We start from the raw sequence: 17,314 nt of genomic DNA, 5'->3' as shown, positions 1-17,314 counted from the left end.
TCTCTTCCTTGGTTTCCAGGATACTGCAGTCCTCCTGTTTCCCCCATTCTTTTCGAGTCCCTTGTGTTTATTGCCTTCAGGTTTTCTTTATTTATCTTATCTCTCAAGTGAAAGTGTTTCCTAATGTTCTTCCTCCTACTTTCTTCTTTTCTTATGTCATAACCACTCTTTTGGCCACTTGAAACATTCTGACAATTAAGCCTCAAATCTAGAGCTCTGGCTGAGACCTTTCTTTTGAGCTACTGACTTAAATTTCTAAATAACTTATGGCTGCCTCTGTTTGGAATGCCTTTACTGCATCTTCAGTCGGTAAGTCTGAAACCCAACTCATCAACATCTCCCCAGTACTACATCTGTATTCCGCCTTCATGCGCACTTTATTTTTCCAGTCACACAGGCTCAAATCATGAGACTTATATTCTCGTTTTTTATTTCTTCCTTCCTCCCTGCAAAACAATAATCCAACCCTAATGAATCAAGCTCAGAGAACTTTTTCATGTTCATACCTGGGGCCTGACTTTCACTCCCTGCTCCAAAACTGTCATTTGGGTTATCGTAGTGCTCTATTAACCAGACTTTTGGTAGTCACTCTCTTCCCATAGAGCTTACACATGACCATAAAACGTCATGAAAATCTTTACTGCACCTTGCAGTTTATACAAAAAATACCTAAGCTGCTGCTTAGAACATTGATCATTATCTATAATCTGTTCTCTTTCTGCAGGACAAATTTGCCCACCACTACACCTCTCCATGTACTCCATTCACACCAGATTCCATGGTGTGGCGGGAAAATGCATTCACATTTCTAAAGTTTCATTTACATGATATGCAAAATGGTCTCATCATAGCAGTTTCTCCTGTTGAAAAACATCCTGTCAGGCCAAGTTCAAATGCCACTTTTATTAAGAAATTCTGTCCTATCCTTCTGCAGATATGCTCCATTAGCTGGACCTAATTTCTTTCTTCCCTGACACTCAAAAAGTTATACTGTGGTATTATGGCCCCTAACCCAGTATAGTTAGTTATATTTTGTGTGTCTCCCTTACTATATCACAAGATCAGTACAGTCAATGCCTGCTTCTTATATCTTTTTTTATCCTCAATATCACCTAGCACCACATCAAGTACCTATGTCCTTTGAAGCTTACTGTTGAAACAATGACTGATTGAATAAATGAATGAACAAACCATTGATCCTCCGTAAATGTTCCTACCAAGTAGTAAAATTCTCTGACAGGTACTTAGATAAAATCTTCTGATATTTACTCTAAAAGCAAGGGAATAGTTACAATACTTTTGTTTTTTTAACAATACTTTTAAAGCCATTTATTGTATGATTATAGGAAAAATAATTTTAAAATGACAGATTTTCTCATTTACAAGCTTATTAGAATAGTAACTGAGTTCTTTCTATGAAAGAAAACATGTTATTTCTACTTGATTATGATGTCTGTTGGCTCCCTATCATATTTCCTTTCATAGTCAAAGGAAGAAAGACAAATTAAAAGGCATACCCAGGGCATAATCATGAATGCTGCAGGCTTAGTGACCTCTACTTGTGGACAAAAAAATGTTTCTAGCAGACCAAGAGGAAAATTTCCTCAGAGCATCATTCCATTTAGTATTTCACTTAGCTTTTGCACTCAGTAGAGACATCCATTCAAATGCTTAAGAAACACTTGCAAGAACATAATAATATTCTATTTATTTAGGAACCTATGCTTTTTAAAAAAGATTTTATTTATTTGAAAGGGAGAGAGTGCAAGCAGTGTGTGTGGGGGGGAAGCATAAGAGGAGGGAAAGGGAGGGAGAAAGAATCTCAGGCAGACTCCAAGTTGAGCATAGAGCACAGGGGCAGAACTTGATCTCAGGACCCTGGGATCATGACCTGAGCCGAAACCAAGAGTTGGTGGCTTAACCTACTGAGCCACCCAGGCACACCTAGGAACCTAGGTTTTAAAATTATTCCTTGCATCAATCTAATGCCTTTTTGTGATTGTAATTGTTTTTAATTTTGCATGCAAAAGGCCATGGGGTGAGCTGTCACATTTCAGCTCCATGTGCCATTAGATTGGCACTCATTGAGATTATTTACCCAGAAAATAACTAGAAGTGTTAGTTTGACATTTAGTCATTAATATACCTATTTTTTAAAAGAAGCATGTCATTTACATAATATTTTAATTTTTCAGTTACATAGTGTTAACTCATCTTCCTTAAAAGGAAGTGATAAGTAATTTGGATCTAAATAATTTACTCAATTATGAATGCCTAGGAATTTCTATATTCTATTGCCAAGAAAGAATTTTACCACTATCTTTATATGAGGTTAAACTTAAATATTTTCCTATCAGAATACATTGTTACTTCAGCTAAAGAAATTAGAGATGTCAAAGGCAATTATACTATTCAATCGATCTTCTAGGGTAGGATTATGCTTAGTTCGGCATCAAACTGTAAGTGACCCAAACAGCCAATTTATTGGTTTAACTCCTAAATTACATTTCAGAAAATGTAAAGCAAGTGCCTAGACCTTTGGTCATATTACATGGTTAACTGTAAATTAAATTAAAAAACTGCAGAAGACTGCAAAAACAGACCCACGACTTCATCCCTCCCAAGTATCTCAGAAACAGCCTCTTACAAGGATGTAGTCAGACTTGCAACTCCTCACAATAATATTCAAACAGATAGATCAGTTGGAAGCCCTTCATTACAGCAGCTGTTCTGTGTTTATAGCTACATATGCAGACTGCTGAACACCCTCAGTGCACCATAAATGTAGGAATTACACATCCAGAATGGTAATAAACTCATCGGGTGATGTGCTCTCCAGAGTTTTCAGCCCCTTTGCTCCAGTTGGCAAAACTCTGCTAGATTTTAGTTGCTGTAGAAAAATATTAGATTGTTGTGGTTTTTGTAAGCTTGGAGACAAACCAGAAACACATAAAACAGCAATAAAAAAGGTAAAAAATAGGCAGTGAGATTATTATGATTTTAAAATTACAGTCTCATAGAGAGTTATAAGAGAAGCCACAGAAGAATAAATGAGAAAAATAAGTAAATAAGTGGCTGTGTTCCATAGAAGTTTAGCCTCAATTACTCTCTGTGGGTCAGCTCAGCTGTGTGGTACATCTTGCAGAAGCTACAGATCGTACTAAGAAAGCTGCATGCTATTAATTAGAAGTATATTTCCTACCACAATAATCTGAGAGTGTTGATAAATTACAGCTAATAGATAAGCAATTTATTGGTTAAACAGCACCTCCTAGAAATCCAATCCAATTTAGAACAAGCTGATTTCTCTCTTAAAAGCAGGATCCCAAATAAAATTTATTTCTAAATTCGTAATAGTGAAAGGGATATTCTCAGGCTTATAAGGAAAGGAGTTCCATCTGCAAGAAGATGATCAGAATGTACAACAACGCCTGGTTGCCAGAGGGTTGCTAAGCATTGTTAAAGTCGCATCACCTTATCCCAGCAGCAAGCACTGTATAATATTCATCAGTCACTGCTATTGGACAGGTGCTTATGGAGTTCTATGTACAAGTGTACATAAAATCATTGGCAGAGCTTCCATAAATGCATATCCCTGGGTACCAACACAAGATATCCCCATCACACAGGTCTCTTCTTTCATTAAATGGTTAGAACAGCTTTCAGAAATGACCGTGACCAAAAATCACATGAAAGTTTCTGAAGAACCGTAATAAAGGCAGAAAAATCAGAAACATGGATGTGTGTAATGGTAGGTGGTAGAATGGAACTCTCATAAAGCCATATGACATGGGACAAAGGAAATCTCTTAGTGACTACAAACATCCCAGCTTAAAGAGTGTTTTCTCCTTTCTCATTGTGCTTCTTCCCACTCCTTCCCTCTTAATGAAAATTGTTATGACACCATTTTACATCTGGACTCTGTGGCTATGGTCTATTATTTTTTTCTCATTTCATGGCACTGTTCATTTGCCTTCATGCTTACTGATGAGTCCCTGCCAGAGGGCTGCTTCTGATGGCATGCTGGCTAGCATGAAAACCTAGGCAAGAGGAAAAAATGACTAAGCAAGTTTTATCAGTGTCTTATAATAGAACTTGAAATGGATATGGCAATGAGTAAGCATGCATTATGAACTTAATCCTTAACATGAAAAAATTATTATTTATTATTTGAAATAATAATAATACCATGGATTAAAAAATTTTTTTTTCCATAGACTCCTTCATCTGATCCTCAAACCAATTATATAATCTCTGTAAAAGATGTCCATGGTACTGCTTGGCAAGTAAAGATACAAAACACAGAGGTTTAAGGCATGTATGCTTTTTGACATAAGATGAGAAATTTCATGCCAGTTAAGACCTAGGCAAAGAATATCTAACTAAATAGAATTACACTTTCAAGTCACAGAATTTCACAGTGACTGAGTTTCCTCCCTTATAAAATGGGGGAAAATAACACCCATTCCCCTTGTCTTGCTGGCTTGTTCAGGTGGGTGAAAAACATACAACAATGTATATATTATAATTATTTGTACTAAAATTCTTTACTTTAAAAGGATTGTTTTGGAAAGAAAAATTAACACTCCTAATGGGGAAAATTGAGCAATTTTTGGATGGTCAATTACCTTTAGAACTTCTAGCATCCATGTCATTTTGGAGCTCCTCACCTTTATCTAGTTTCTTATTTCTTTTGGTGTTTTATGGCTCAGAAACAAACCATTCTGGTGTGACCTTGCAGTGAAGGTAGCAAAACTCACATGTAGCATTATGGAACATCTTTATTAAAATCCATTAATGCTCAATAAATAAGAGGGGCATAGGACAGTTGCTTAAGGGGGGAACTTATTTCAGGACAGACTTGCTGCTAGGTGCATTCAAATTACAAAATAGTCAAATTTCCCCAGGTGCTTAATTTCCTTCCTTCCAACCCATGATAAGTAATGGTGAGACTCCAGAGTGATAAAAATAACTCAGAAACTTTATTCAATCATAGTCTAAACTAGAAATTAGAACTAGAGTTTGCGTTTCAATCCCGGACCTCAGAGATGTGTTGATGTTCCATAAAGGCGAGGACCCATGTGAAAGGAAAAAGTTATTAGCAGAGAAGAAGCTGAAGGTTCTAGGTAAGAATAGAGATATGCTCAGCTGGTTGTCGCTTCACGATCCTCGCTTTTTCAAAGGAATGAAAACAAAGAAGACCTTAGTATTCCTACTGCAAGAGAATGTGAAATTCAGAAAAAAGGAGAAAAGATTAAGAAAGGAAATGCAAACCGTTGGGGAAATGGAAGAACATGATTTAGTCAAATAGAAGCAAAGAGAAAAGAGAGAGGAGTAGGTAAAGCCGGGTCAGATAACTCACTTGGCATTCCCTGCCCCTGGTTTCTTTCTTCGGAAAATGTTGAGGAAAGTGTTGGAGCGGCAGGGCAGCTTGCCATCGCCAACATGCATGCGGACTACATCAGAGGTGGTGAAGGCACTGCGGACATTCCTCTCGGGCTTGGCAATAATGATGTACATCTTGGGAGTGAACATGCACCCCAGGGCCACCGTTACACTGAGGCTCACTGCAAAGCAGGTGGTGATGATCTTGTAGTTGCTCCCAAAATAAATGGGCACAAAAGCCAGCCAGATGATGCAGGTGGTGTACATGGTGAAGGCGATATATTTGGCCTCATTGAAGTTGGCGGGCACGTTGCGGGTCTTGAAGGCATAATAGGTACAGCTCATGATGAGGAGTCCATTATAGCCCAGAGGGGCCACCACACCCAGGTTGCTGGTATTGCAGATAAGGTAAACTTCCTTGATACTCGGGTAGGACAGAATGGGCATGGGGGGCTCCATGATGATCAAGGTTACCACCAGGGTGAGCTGCACACTAATCAGAATTGAGGCAATGATCACCTGGGCCCAGGCACTCATGAACCTGGGCTTCCGGGTGCAGATCTTCTTCTTGCTGCCAGCTAGGATGCGTGCAATTCGGTTGGTTTTGGTCACTAAAGCAGAGTAGCACATGGCAGAGGAGAGGCCAACCAGAAGGCGCTGGAGGTAGCAGGATGTGGTGGTAGGTTTGGCAATGAGAGTAAAAGGGCACACATAACCGAGGAAGATGCCAGCTAGGATAATGTAGCAGAGCTCCCGACTGGAGGATTTGACCACTGGTGTGTCCCGGTACAGCACAAAGATGAGGGTAACAAACAAGGTGACAAGTATGCCCAGGCAGGAAAAGGCGATGGCTATGATGGATTCTATGTTGCTCCACTCAAGATAGCGCACAGGAATAGGTTCACAGCCTGTAATGAGAAAGATAGTTTTGTTTTTTTTTTTTTTCATTTTTTCTTTTCAAGTAGGCTTCACACTCAGTGTGGAGCCAGATGTGGAGCTCGAACTCACAACCCTGAGATCAAGACCTGAGCTGAGATCAAGATTCAGATACTTAACCAGCTGAATCACCCTGGTGCCCAAAGAAAAACAGTTTTATAATCCAAGAGTTCTGCTGATCACTAATAACACTGCTTACTGGTTACCAGAGGCATAGCTATGTTCACATCTTCCATATTTTGTGTTATTTTAATTATTTTTTTAAATGCCTCATTATTACACAATAAATATACACCATTGTCTTGTCAAGACAATTGTGTTCCCAAACCTGGTCTCATCACAAGACTAATGCGACATACTTGAGCCTATAAAAGTAATCTTTTCTCTCAACACCAGCTTTATAAATGGATGCCACTCTGTGGGTGGAACTTCGTTCTACACTTTCAGAAAAAGAAAAAGAAGGAAGCTAAATTGTGTTTCCCGGGAAAGTTAAATAGTGATAATGTAATAGAATAAGTAAGTAAGAAATACACTAACAAAATTTTTATTTTCACATAGCTGTTGTCCAGAGGTAAGTCCAGCTCATAGACAAGTACTATTTTGGCCAGCAGTGTTTTAAACATAAAGTTTAATTGAATTCTATAGAAGATTCTGCACTTTCCCATTTATTGCATATTACTCACTTTGTCTCACCCCCTGAGTTACGTGCGATCCATCTGTGGTATCTGAGGGCTTTGCATTATCAACTTCTATCAGACATACCAGGAAAGGATGAAATAGCCTGTCACCCATCTCTTGAAAGGAGAGATGTTCCTAAATACCTGGCTTTCTTTTCCCTCAGATGGAGAATAAAGTCTTTTTTGTATTTCATGGACAGAGAGAAATTTGTCAGGTCCTGGAGACAACCTTTCGTAGAACTTTGTGTTTGGTCTGGGCCAGTATTTCCCAAATTGTGAGAATAAAAATATGTCCATCACTCTAAGAAAAGACTCATCGTTCTACAGCCATGGGAACAAGAACCATCACCACCTGTTTTACTCCTGTTCAGTCAACAACAGCTTCCCTCAAAGAACATGATTTCTGCAAGCCAATCAGTCAGTGTCACCCCTTGCTTCTCATAATCACCCAAGTAAGAACAGACTCAATGCAGTAAACGAGCTCCAGCCATTCACAAGCACACAGTCTTGACTGATCACAGCGGCCCCTCCCTCTTGTGTGTCAGGGGCGTATCTATGTCAAAGTCTCACCTTCCTGGGAGAACTTCCGCTTCCTCTAAAAAGTCACATTTTAATCCTAAATCTTCTCATTTCCTTGATAAAGTTTAGAAAAATGATTAGATAGGTAATTTAGAATAACAAGAACTATCATGGGGGGGCTTTTGATAGAACATTTTCAATGAATTAAAATATTTAAGAGGGCTATAAACAAATAAGGAGATAAAATACTGAATAGTCAACACTCAGCTTTTTTAACTAGCATACTGAGCTTGCTAAATAAAATTCAAATTCCAATGTAGTCTTTGTCAGGGCCTTTACAACCTTCTGAAAGCTAACCCTCTTTTCATTCCTTTTTCTATGCAACTTTACCTGGTTTTGTAAATGAGCTAATCTGTCCTTAGAGCTTTCCTTAGAAAAAAATACCACATTTTATATTTCTAGAACACAAGTCAGATCAATGAAAGCTGAATTAAAACCCTGGTCTAGAGCCAATTAAGAGATATAATTAATGATTTTCCTAAACCTCAGGGATACAGGCAAAATATTTTCTGTAGAATTCAGGATTTTTATTAGATACTTATTGTCCTATACTACAGATATGTACCAGTTAATTCAATTAATTGTTAGCCTCATGGAGGAAAATGTTTAAAAACAGCATATTAGAAAAGAGAAGATTTAAATAACCTAGTAGTATAAAGTTTAAAAAATAGAAAATGCATTATATAAGGCAATTTTGAAAGCGTTTCTCTCAAAAAAGATGCAAAATTATAAACTAAATACAGATAAAAGATAGACTTCATGACATCTTTAAACAATACTGAGGTAGATTCAACACCTGACAAGAAAAACTATACCTTTGTTTTGTAAAAGGGCTCAGACCTGAATGAGGGGAACCAAACAGAAGAAAATGTTAAACTATAAAATTACTAACTTAGAAAATATCCAGTATGTGACTAGATATTTCTAGATAGACTTAAAAAAGTAAATAAGCCAGAAATCAATATAGTTGTGGATCTTTAGGTAAAACAACTAAAAGAGCCTCTATTCTCTATGATTTGGGAACCTGTAGATAAGGAAACCTATAGATCCTTCAAACAGAAGTGTCATTTAAGGGACCAGTGTCTCACATTAGCTAAAATTCAGGACTACTATTTGAAGTCTGTCCAGTGACTTAACTCCATGGCAAACACTGATACCCAAGAACTCCTTGTCCTTCCTCTGAACTCCCAAGGGAGGCAATACCTGATATAGGTGTCTTTATGTCCACCAGTAATTTCACTATTCACAGAACATCAGATAAATTGGTTTAATAAAACCACAGAAATGGTGAAAATCTTTAATAATCTTATGCCCCAACTCACAACTGGTATTTGAGATTATTGTTAGAAGGGTACATTATTCTCCGTGACACAAAACCCACAATTTTAATAGGTAGGATTAACTTCTAGACAAAATGTACTATGGTTCCCTACAGATGATCAAATTATGACTGCTCTAGTCATGAAAATACCTATACTATGTATAATTTAAAAAATTATCTAAGGAATATTGTTAGCCCCAAAATCCTTATGGACAAAAGAAATAGGAAGGTGGATTGGAACAGAGCACATAAACATATAGATTATCATATGTACCTAGATTGTCATAAATCTTTCTTTTTTTGTGTAAATATGAAAATGATGCACCATAATCTAGATGTATTAACAGCACAGCACATATCAAAGAACCATAGCTCATTGTGGTAGGTTCACAGTAAAAAAAAGGTGCCGTTTAAAGTTATAGCTACTATAAAAATACTTAGAAATACAATAGAAATATTTCAGAGATTATCATGCTAAGCAGACTGCTCTGACTAAAAATCCTAACAAAAGCATCTCATATAAAACAAATAATTTATGTCTGTAATAAATCCCTGAAGAAGTTCAAGTATTCAATTATAGATATAAAAATGTGGCCAGAAAAGAAGTGCTTAAAAGAAATTCCAGAAATTTCATGATTGTATTGTAAGATTCATGAAGGTAGTATCTGACAAAACCAAAATGGCTATCTGATAGTACCAGATGAAATATCTACTAGGCATTTGATAGAATCCTGATGGAAAAAATGAAAGAATTCATTTCAGTAGGGACAAGTTGGCCACAAAATTAAACACTATTGGGGAACAACTTCTGGGATAGCAGATGTGGCCAGTTCATGCTTTATTTGTAATTAAATCAATTAGGACAATTGTAAAGGTGGAGGCACTAACTGAAACAATTGCAAAAGAACTTTTGAGTTACTCCAAAGGGATTGTATACAGTGTTCTCCGTCTATGGTTTATGAATATGCACTAGTTTAAACAGTGTGTTTATTTTGCAGATGGGCTGAAACATTCTGTTGAAAAGCCACAATACTTACAAAGGCTAAAATATGATTAGATTTTGTGGTCTTAGTGAGCACATTCCAATTGGTCAATCTAGTGATATGGGAACATCTTCAGTGGAACACTTTTTCATGAATTTAAATTATGCAAGTCTGTCTTCATTCCCAACCCTCTGGACAAATAATTAAGGAACCTTAATATTGTTGAAGTTTACACCCCTTAGTGATTTTAAACTGAGGTTCTGCAGAGAGCCTTCAGAAGCTGAAGGCCCATAGAAGTTGACTGTTAACTGAAGAAGTTTATAGCAAGCTGATGACTATACAAAGGTCTTCTGTGCAAGATCATCTGAAGAAGATTCTTATGTAATCATACTTTCCTTTGTATACTTTCTTATTCATACTTCTTTACTGATTTAAAACTATATAAATTCGAGTTTGTCTTTAGCGTTCTCCTTACTACTAATTAAGTATTTGCCTAAACCTATGTTTTACTAGACAATCATTAGCTCAATAATTCAATTATATCAAGCTACTGTTAGGCATATCATACTAACTTTCAATAATGATACTTTTTGCATATGCAAAGATTCCACAAGTTCAGATATTTGACCAGACTCAGGAGATTCACAGAATACACTCGTGGAATATTTTTACTTAAAGGCAAAACGTATAATATAGTAAGAGAAAGACAGTGCAGGTAAGCACCAAGGGGCAAAGAGATATCCCGGTGCAAGCTCTCTAAGATGCTTACTCTCACAAGGGTACACTTCATCTTTGAATTGACAGCTCAAGGCAGAAGTTCCCAGTAAAGTCTTTTTATGACCTTCAAGTCATATGGGCAAGTCAGCCTATCTAATATGTCAGCTGAAATCCATCAGTAAACAAACTGGTTTTGGTTGTCACCAGTGGAGTTTCAAACTCTGAACTGCATATTATAAATATCAGTCCCCTTAATGTAGCCAAGAGTCAAAGACAGGTAGGTACTGAGGCATCTCCACAGATAATCAGAGTCGTCCAAGCCTAGCTGTAAATTAGGCCTAATCTACGCAGTGTTCTATACACAAATGTTAGAAGGAGATATAAGTATGCTGTGCTGTAACAATAGCATTATGTCAACAACACCCCAAAACAATATACTTACAACTCTACTGTGATTGCTTTATTTCTTGTGACGATCCTAGATTCTTTTCCCTAAGGGGAAACCAGACTTTTCAATGCCAATCCAGAACCACCCAAAACAGAATCACCTGAGGATAGGGACTGATCATTTATATTTTGAACCGGCTTTGTTTTCTCCTTCTTTTTCTTCTTTCCTTTCCTTGTTATTTGTAGACATCCTAAATTTGAGAAGCATTAGCTTTGATTCCTTGAAACAATTAGTTGTAATATCCATATTGTCCATATATGCAATATAATATGTAATGTATTTTTTGTCCTGTTCTGAGGTTTAAAGAGTTGTCTAACCCCCAGATGTGTTTGGGTGTCTCAAGCCTGGAAGGAATGGGAGTTAACTTCAACCAGTGGTGAAGACTGTCCTGGCCCTACCTGACCCCCAGCACCCGAAAGCAAAAGCCTTTATGTGAGTTGTGCATACTATATCTAAAGCCTCGAAAACTTAGGGACCTGGCAGTATCTGTAGTTACAGTTTTCCCAGAGAATCCAGAGCTATCAGATAAGTCCATTTCCTTCAAGCAGACTACAAATTACTGAGCAAAATCCAAGAGAAGTGATAATAACTCTGATGTGAGGAACAGGAAGTTACTCTTGGTTTTTTAAACAAATATTGGTTCATTGGAGGAAACTACAATTTAATATTGGATTTCTTCCTAATTAGGTTAAGACAAATTTAATCTGAATCAAGAAATAAAGTCCACAGTTATTCTACCCAAAAGGTCTTCAGACATTTTAGCAGTAACAATAATACTTCATAATCAATAAAGCATCATCAAAATGCTTTCTTTAATGTTATTACATTAATATCAATTACCTACAAGGAGAAATTCTGTTTCAGGGTCAGTGTTTAACTCAAATGTCACCTTCTGTGAAGGCTCTTCTCTTCACAGGGAAAAATAATTGCTTTTTTCTCTGTGTTCACATGACATTTTATACATACTCCTGTTGTAGGATTTAAAATTGATGTTTACATGTCTAGTTTCATAGGAAGTTCTTTCCCAGGTTATAAACTTTATTTCATTCACCTATATGTTTCCAGTTTCTCAAAAAAATGCTCACAAAGTAGGTGTTAATGTATAATATAAACTTAGGTAAATGAGTAGATAATGTAAGAGATCATAGCAACTGTTGGGATGGGGAAAATAGTAAAAATTAATTAATTCCTATAACTTTATAATATTTTCTATGTTTAATGATAAAATTTAGTGGAGTGGTGGCTTTCTGAGGAATCCTCTTTTGCTATTTGACTTTTTAAAAGAAATAAGTAGCATCAGGTTACATATAATTGGCTTATGAATTGTTAAACTACTGTCAAGTTTTATATTGTGGCAGAAGAGATCCCTGTTTATGCATCATAAGAAATAAAGTGTGAAATTTAAATGCTGAATTAAAATGTACATTTTCCCAAGAAGAAAATATGAGAAACTTATTAACAGGTTCAGAAATTGCTTCCTCTAAGTAATATATCATTTTTTTCTTTATAGCCAACAAACAATATATTCTAATGAAAACAATAATGCATTTATAAACATGTGTTTAATTCATTAATATTAGAGTCTTTGGAGCATATATGCAAAGTAGCTGGCTCATAAAATAATTTCATGTGTATTAGCAAACTTTACCTTCAGTAAAAAACACCGTTTCCTAAAGAAGAATGATTTCTCATTTTAACTAAAATTCAGTAAAAAAAAATCCACCTGTGAAAACAAAACACCTACTTAAAGGCTATGCATTTACTCCTCTGAGTATTTTTACTGGTTTTTGGTATTCTCTGCCTGTGGGTTTTCTCTTTTCACAACTACTGCTACCATGGCAACACCCAACAACACATTGCCATGTAGTGCACACTTGCTCTGAGCCTGACATGGCACCAAATGAGTGGCAAATGAGACCTCATTGTCCATTCATGTGTAAGACTGAAAGGAATCCAGAAATGACAGGTGTCATTAAATCTAAGTATAAACTAATCAGAGATGCGTATTCCGAAAGACCCTAAACATAAGATTTGCACAATAATCAAATACATGATCCAAAAGTAGCCACTTGCTTGTTGCTATTAGAATAGGACGGTCTGAGTTGTTGCTTGGCTCAACTCATTTGAACACTAACGTGACTTTGACACATGTGATGGATGATAGATTAAATATTTTAGAAAGATAATCACATTAAAAATCTACGTATAGTGAAGGAGGATATTTTTTATGCCTTACTCACTCAAAGAGCCTTAAATCAATGGTGATCATCCTCAGTGGGCAAGTGGGCAAAAAACATACCCACAATGGAAGATCTCACAATGGAATAAAATATATGACTGAGTTCAATTATTATAACATATTGGATCTTTTGAAAACGTTTTTTGTACTGTAATGTCTTAAAATAGGATAGAAGTTCTTTACCAGGTATCAGATAAGCCCCAATCAAAGTAAAAATGGAGCAGTAGGAAAAGTTTCAGGAAGCCCCAAAAAATGTAGACTAGAGAAAAATTCTTACACCTTAAAGCCAGGGCTTCTGATTTCTAAAATCAACCTGAGAAAGCCTAGCTTTGTCTTTGAGCCTCTTCCCAGTCAGCTGTCGTCTCAGTCAAATAGCAGAGAGGACTGACTAGTAAGTCAACCCCCTTTTGATACAAAAAGGCCCAGCAGGAATCACACACTATGAAGGAGAATAAAGACATGAACAGAAGCACAGCATGAGTGGGAGAGAAGCCTTGTTGTCCAAAAGTGGCTGGAAAAGCTTTTCCAAGCCACTCTATTGCATGCAACCAGGAGATAAGTTAGACCCAGGATAAAAACCCTGGCGTCTCTATTAACCAAACGCACCGACCTGGATGAACTTAGGTAAGTCCCTTCTTTCTATTTCTCTCAATAGAACATTTATTAGACAGCTATTATGTTCAAGGCACTAGACTATGAGCCAGAGAGTAATGTTCCTCACAGGATGGGACAAGAACCAGGTGCCTCAGAATTTGCTGGGTCCCATCTCAGAACTAGTGAACAGGAATCTCTGCAAGTAGGTAATACCTGGGTAATTTTTAGGCAATTAAAGTTGAAAACCAGTTTTCTGTGACAGAATAAAAATATGAGTGAGATACAGTTTTTATCTTCAAATGTATTCTAATCTAACTTCCTCTTCTTTCAAAAAGGTTTTTGTACTAAATTTCTTAAAGCTTTCTGACACTCATTTTAGATTAACTTTTTCTAATAAGATTACCATTTTACAAGGTACTTCCACTAAATAAGTAAAATTTTCATTATGTGACCTGGTTCTACTTACCCGGCTGTTTTTGATGTGTTCTGAATAAGTCATACAATTTCTTAGTTGCTATTCTTATTTGGGAACCGATGAAAAAGTAAAAAACAATCAGAAATGTTACCCTTCCTAATGATTTTCAACAGCACCCAGGGAAGCAGAGGATCAGGAGTTAGTGAACTGAGCTCTGCTCCTAACTATTTGCATGACCCTGGGCACACAAGGACAGCTCTTTAGGCCTCAGCTTCCCTTTTCTAAAAGGAGGGATGAGATTACTTAAATGACAAGGTCTGTATGTACTCGGACGACAGTTTCTATGGCTCTATTAGTCTTAAAATTTGTGCAAAGTATTTGTGAAACACCTCTCTTGTGTGAGCTCATACCAGTATCCATGGAAAACAAAATTCATATATTTGAACATTGCTCTTATGAAATTTACAAACTCATACAATGTCCATCCATATGATTCCCATTGATTTTACTAGTAAACCGTCTCTTGCATTCATATATTCTTCCATTCCTGCTGCAGCTTCCCTTGTCCATGCCCTCTGAAATTACTCACTTGAACTAATGCAATAATTACTAGCTTCTATTTTTCATCCAGTCTCACTACACCCCTCAGACTGCTAGTAGGTGCATCTTTCTGAGACATAAATATCATGATGTTATTTGCTACTTTGAATTCTTCAATGGTTCTCCTGTGCTTAAAGCCACAGTCCAAACCCTTAGGAAAAGTCATGCAGAAGCTTGTTACCATCCACCACCAGTCTCATTTCTGGCCTCCGTTGGGTCCTTGTGTCTACCAACCAAGCCCATACACTTATTTTGTGGTTTTCCCCAAATGTGTTACATGCTTTCATTTTCCCATCTTCTACTTTTTCTCTGGAATTTCTTTCATTTCCTTATCTGCCTAACAAACTTTATGCAATATCTCTTTTATATTAATAACAATTTAATATTATTTTTATTTGTTTCTTCCCTGGTAAGTTTTAAGCAAAATAAAGTAATAAGGCAAAATAAATCTAAGGCAAAAAAATACTGCCTCACTACAAATGTTCGAGAAAAGTTTACAAATATAAATGCAGGTAACTAGAAATATCTTCAAATAAAATTTTAAAAAACAGAAAACAACTGATATACCAGAATACCCTTTTAATTCACTTTCATTTAGATTTTAAAATGAACTTGCCTTTCAATATGGATCATGGAAAACTTATGAGAGGTTTCTGTGTGCTCTTTGACATAAGCATGAAAAAGTACCACTGTAAATAAACATCAAAAAAGACATGAGCTGTTAGCTCATATTTTAAAAAATGGGCATACTGAGAAGGCCCATAGCCAGGGACAAGGTCTAAAGTGAGGCACTTCCTACCTGTCAAATCTGCACTGGGCCACCACCCCAAGTCACAGGCTTTGCAGGTGAACTCATCTTGCACATATTCATTCTCTTTGCAGGCCGTGCAAATCCAGCAGCAACTCACTTCTCCTTTCCGTATGACCTGTAACACAGGGATAGTCCATATGCCTTAAAGATGAGCTCCCCAGAAAGTCTTCTATTTCAATACGGACTTGTTTTCACACTACAATAAAAAAAGAGTAATTCTTCAAAATATCCTATATGTCTCAGAACCTTAAGTACCTGCGTTAGAATATACCTGATTATCTTAGAGTTCAGATGTGAATTTCAGTTCATTCCATGCTGGGTTTGGAGGCTTTTCAAAAATAATGTCTTTTATGAAGGGAATTGATAACATTATCTTTTTCAGAGTTAAAAAAATTAAACAGTTGAATTTTATTATTTATACTCATTTGTATTATCCTCAGAAAAATAAAAATAATTTTTTCTTCTCTGACAGAGCAATGTTTAACCACAAAAGTTCTTATATAATAAAATCTTATTAATTCACAAAATCTGAGGAATTATGGAATTTTATAATTATGAAAGTCTGAGCAACTTTATATACATTAAAACAGAATGATGGCTAAGAAAGTCAACCCTATTATTGGCCTTGTGACTTGCTCTAGTGAACTTAAAAGATTCATAAATTGTTGGAAGAAAAATTACTAGTCCAAAATTACTGAAGAATCATTTATTATTGGAGTAGTTTAAACTTTCTCCCATTTTCAATCTGGTAAGCAAATTTCACTTGACACAATACCAAAAAAAGTCAAAACACACTGCATTTCAAGTGAGTTTCTTGTAAGCAGCACAGATTTAGATCTTGCTTTCATGTCCAATCTGAGAACTTTTGCTTTTTATTGAAGTGTTTCATACATTGACATTTAGTATAATCATTGGTGTGGCTGGAAATGAAAATCTTGACCGGATGCTGGACATTGTGTACATAAGGTATAGCATGCTGGATGTTTTTCCTTGAAGAAGTATTGGCCTTTGTTCTGGCAGGAAGCTCAACTGCTTGTGTCTCAGTTTGAGTATTGTTTTTAATCTTTTAGGACAAGTCTAGAAGAGTCTCTAGGAGTAATTAAACCTTATTATTAAGGTGTGACCACCTGGGGTTTCTACTTAATTCCTTGTGTATTCAACAAGGCATCTCCACTCTGGCTTGTGGAAAATAAGACAATTCCTGGATCTGTGTGAGCTCAGGGATTCCAGCTCCCGGGTAATTTTTTTTCACCTGGACTTTTTGAATTCCGCCCTACTCATGTGCAGACCCGTGTTCAGTGAAATGTTTAAGAGAAACTATATTGCTAACTTCTGGGACATTTTTCTGAATAGTTCTCTCCCTTACACTGCACTGCAAATTCTCACTGCCTTGGCCTTCCTAAACTTTTATTTCTGTCTTCTTGAATTTGCAAGATTGTGAAGCTCTGTGTTCTCTTTCATTGAACAACAACAAGGAAATTGCCTCCAGGCAGAAAGCCTGAGTGATTTTAGGGTTCACCTTGTTTGTTTGCCTTCACTTACCTAGAATCAAGGTCATGCACCATTTTCCAATGTCTGAACACAGTTATTTCATATATTATGTCAAGTT

General features: G+C 36.5%; 1 protein-coding gene across 3 annotated transcripts in view; it reads right to left on the bottom strand.

Annotated features, from left to right (window-relative positions):
• Positions 1–17,314, bottom strand: part of GRM1 (glutamate metabotropic receptor 1) — a 391,937-nt gene that overhangs the window by 30,143 nt on the left and 344,480 nt on the right. For all 3 annotated transcript variants that reach the window (XM_045805276.2, XM_045805277.2, XM_045805278.2), the window contains exons 6-7: positions 15,694–15,820; positions 5,363–6,293 (exon numbers count right to left, since the gene is read on the bottom strand). In XM_045805276.2, coding sequence (XP_045661232.1) covers positions 5,363–6,293; positions 15,694–15,820 — 1,058 coding nt within the window. The remainder of the gene's footprint in view (positions 1–5,362; positions 6,294–15,693; positions 15,821–17,314) is intronic.

The sequence above is a fragment of the Ursus americanus genome, chromosome 11 (assembly GCF_024610735.1).
Source record: "Ursus americanus isolate L20-20 chromosome 11, mUrsAme1.1.p, whole genome shotgun sequence".
Taxonomy (NCBI): Eukaryota; Metazoa; Chordata; class Mammalia; order Carnivora; family Ursidae; genus Ursus; species Ursus americanus.
This window is presented reverse-complemented; position numbering and strand designations above follow the sequence as displayed.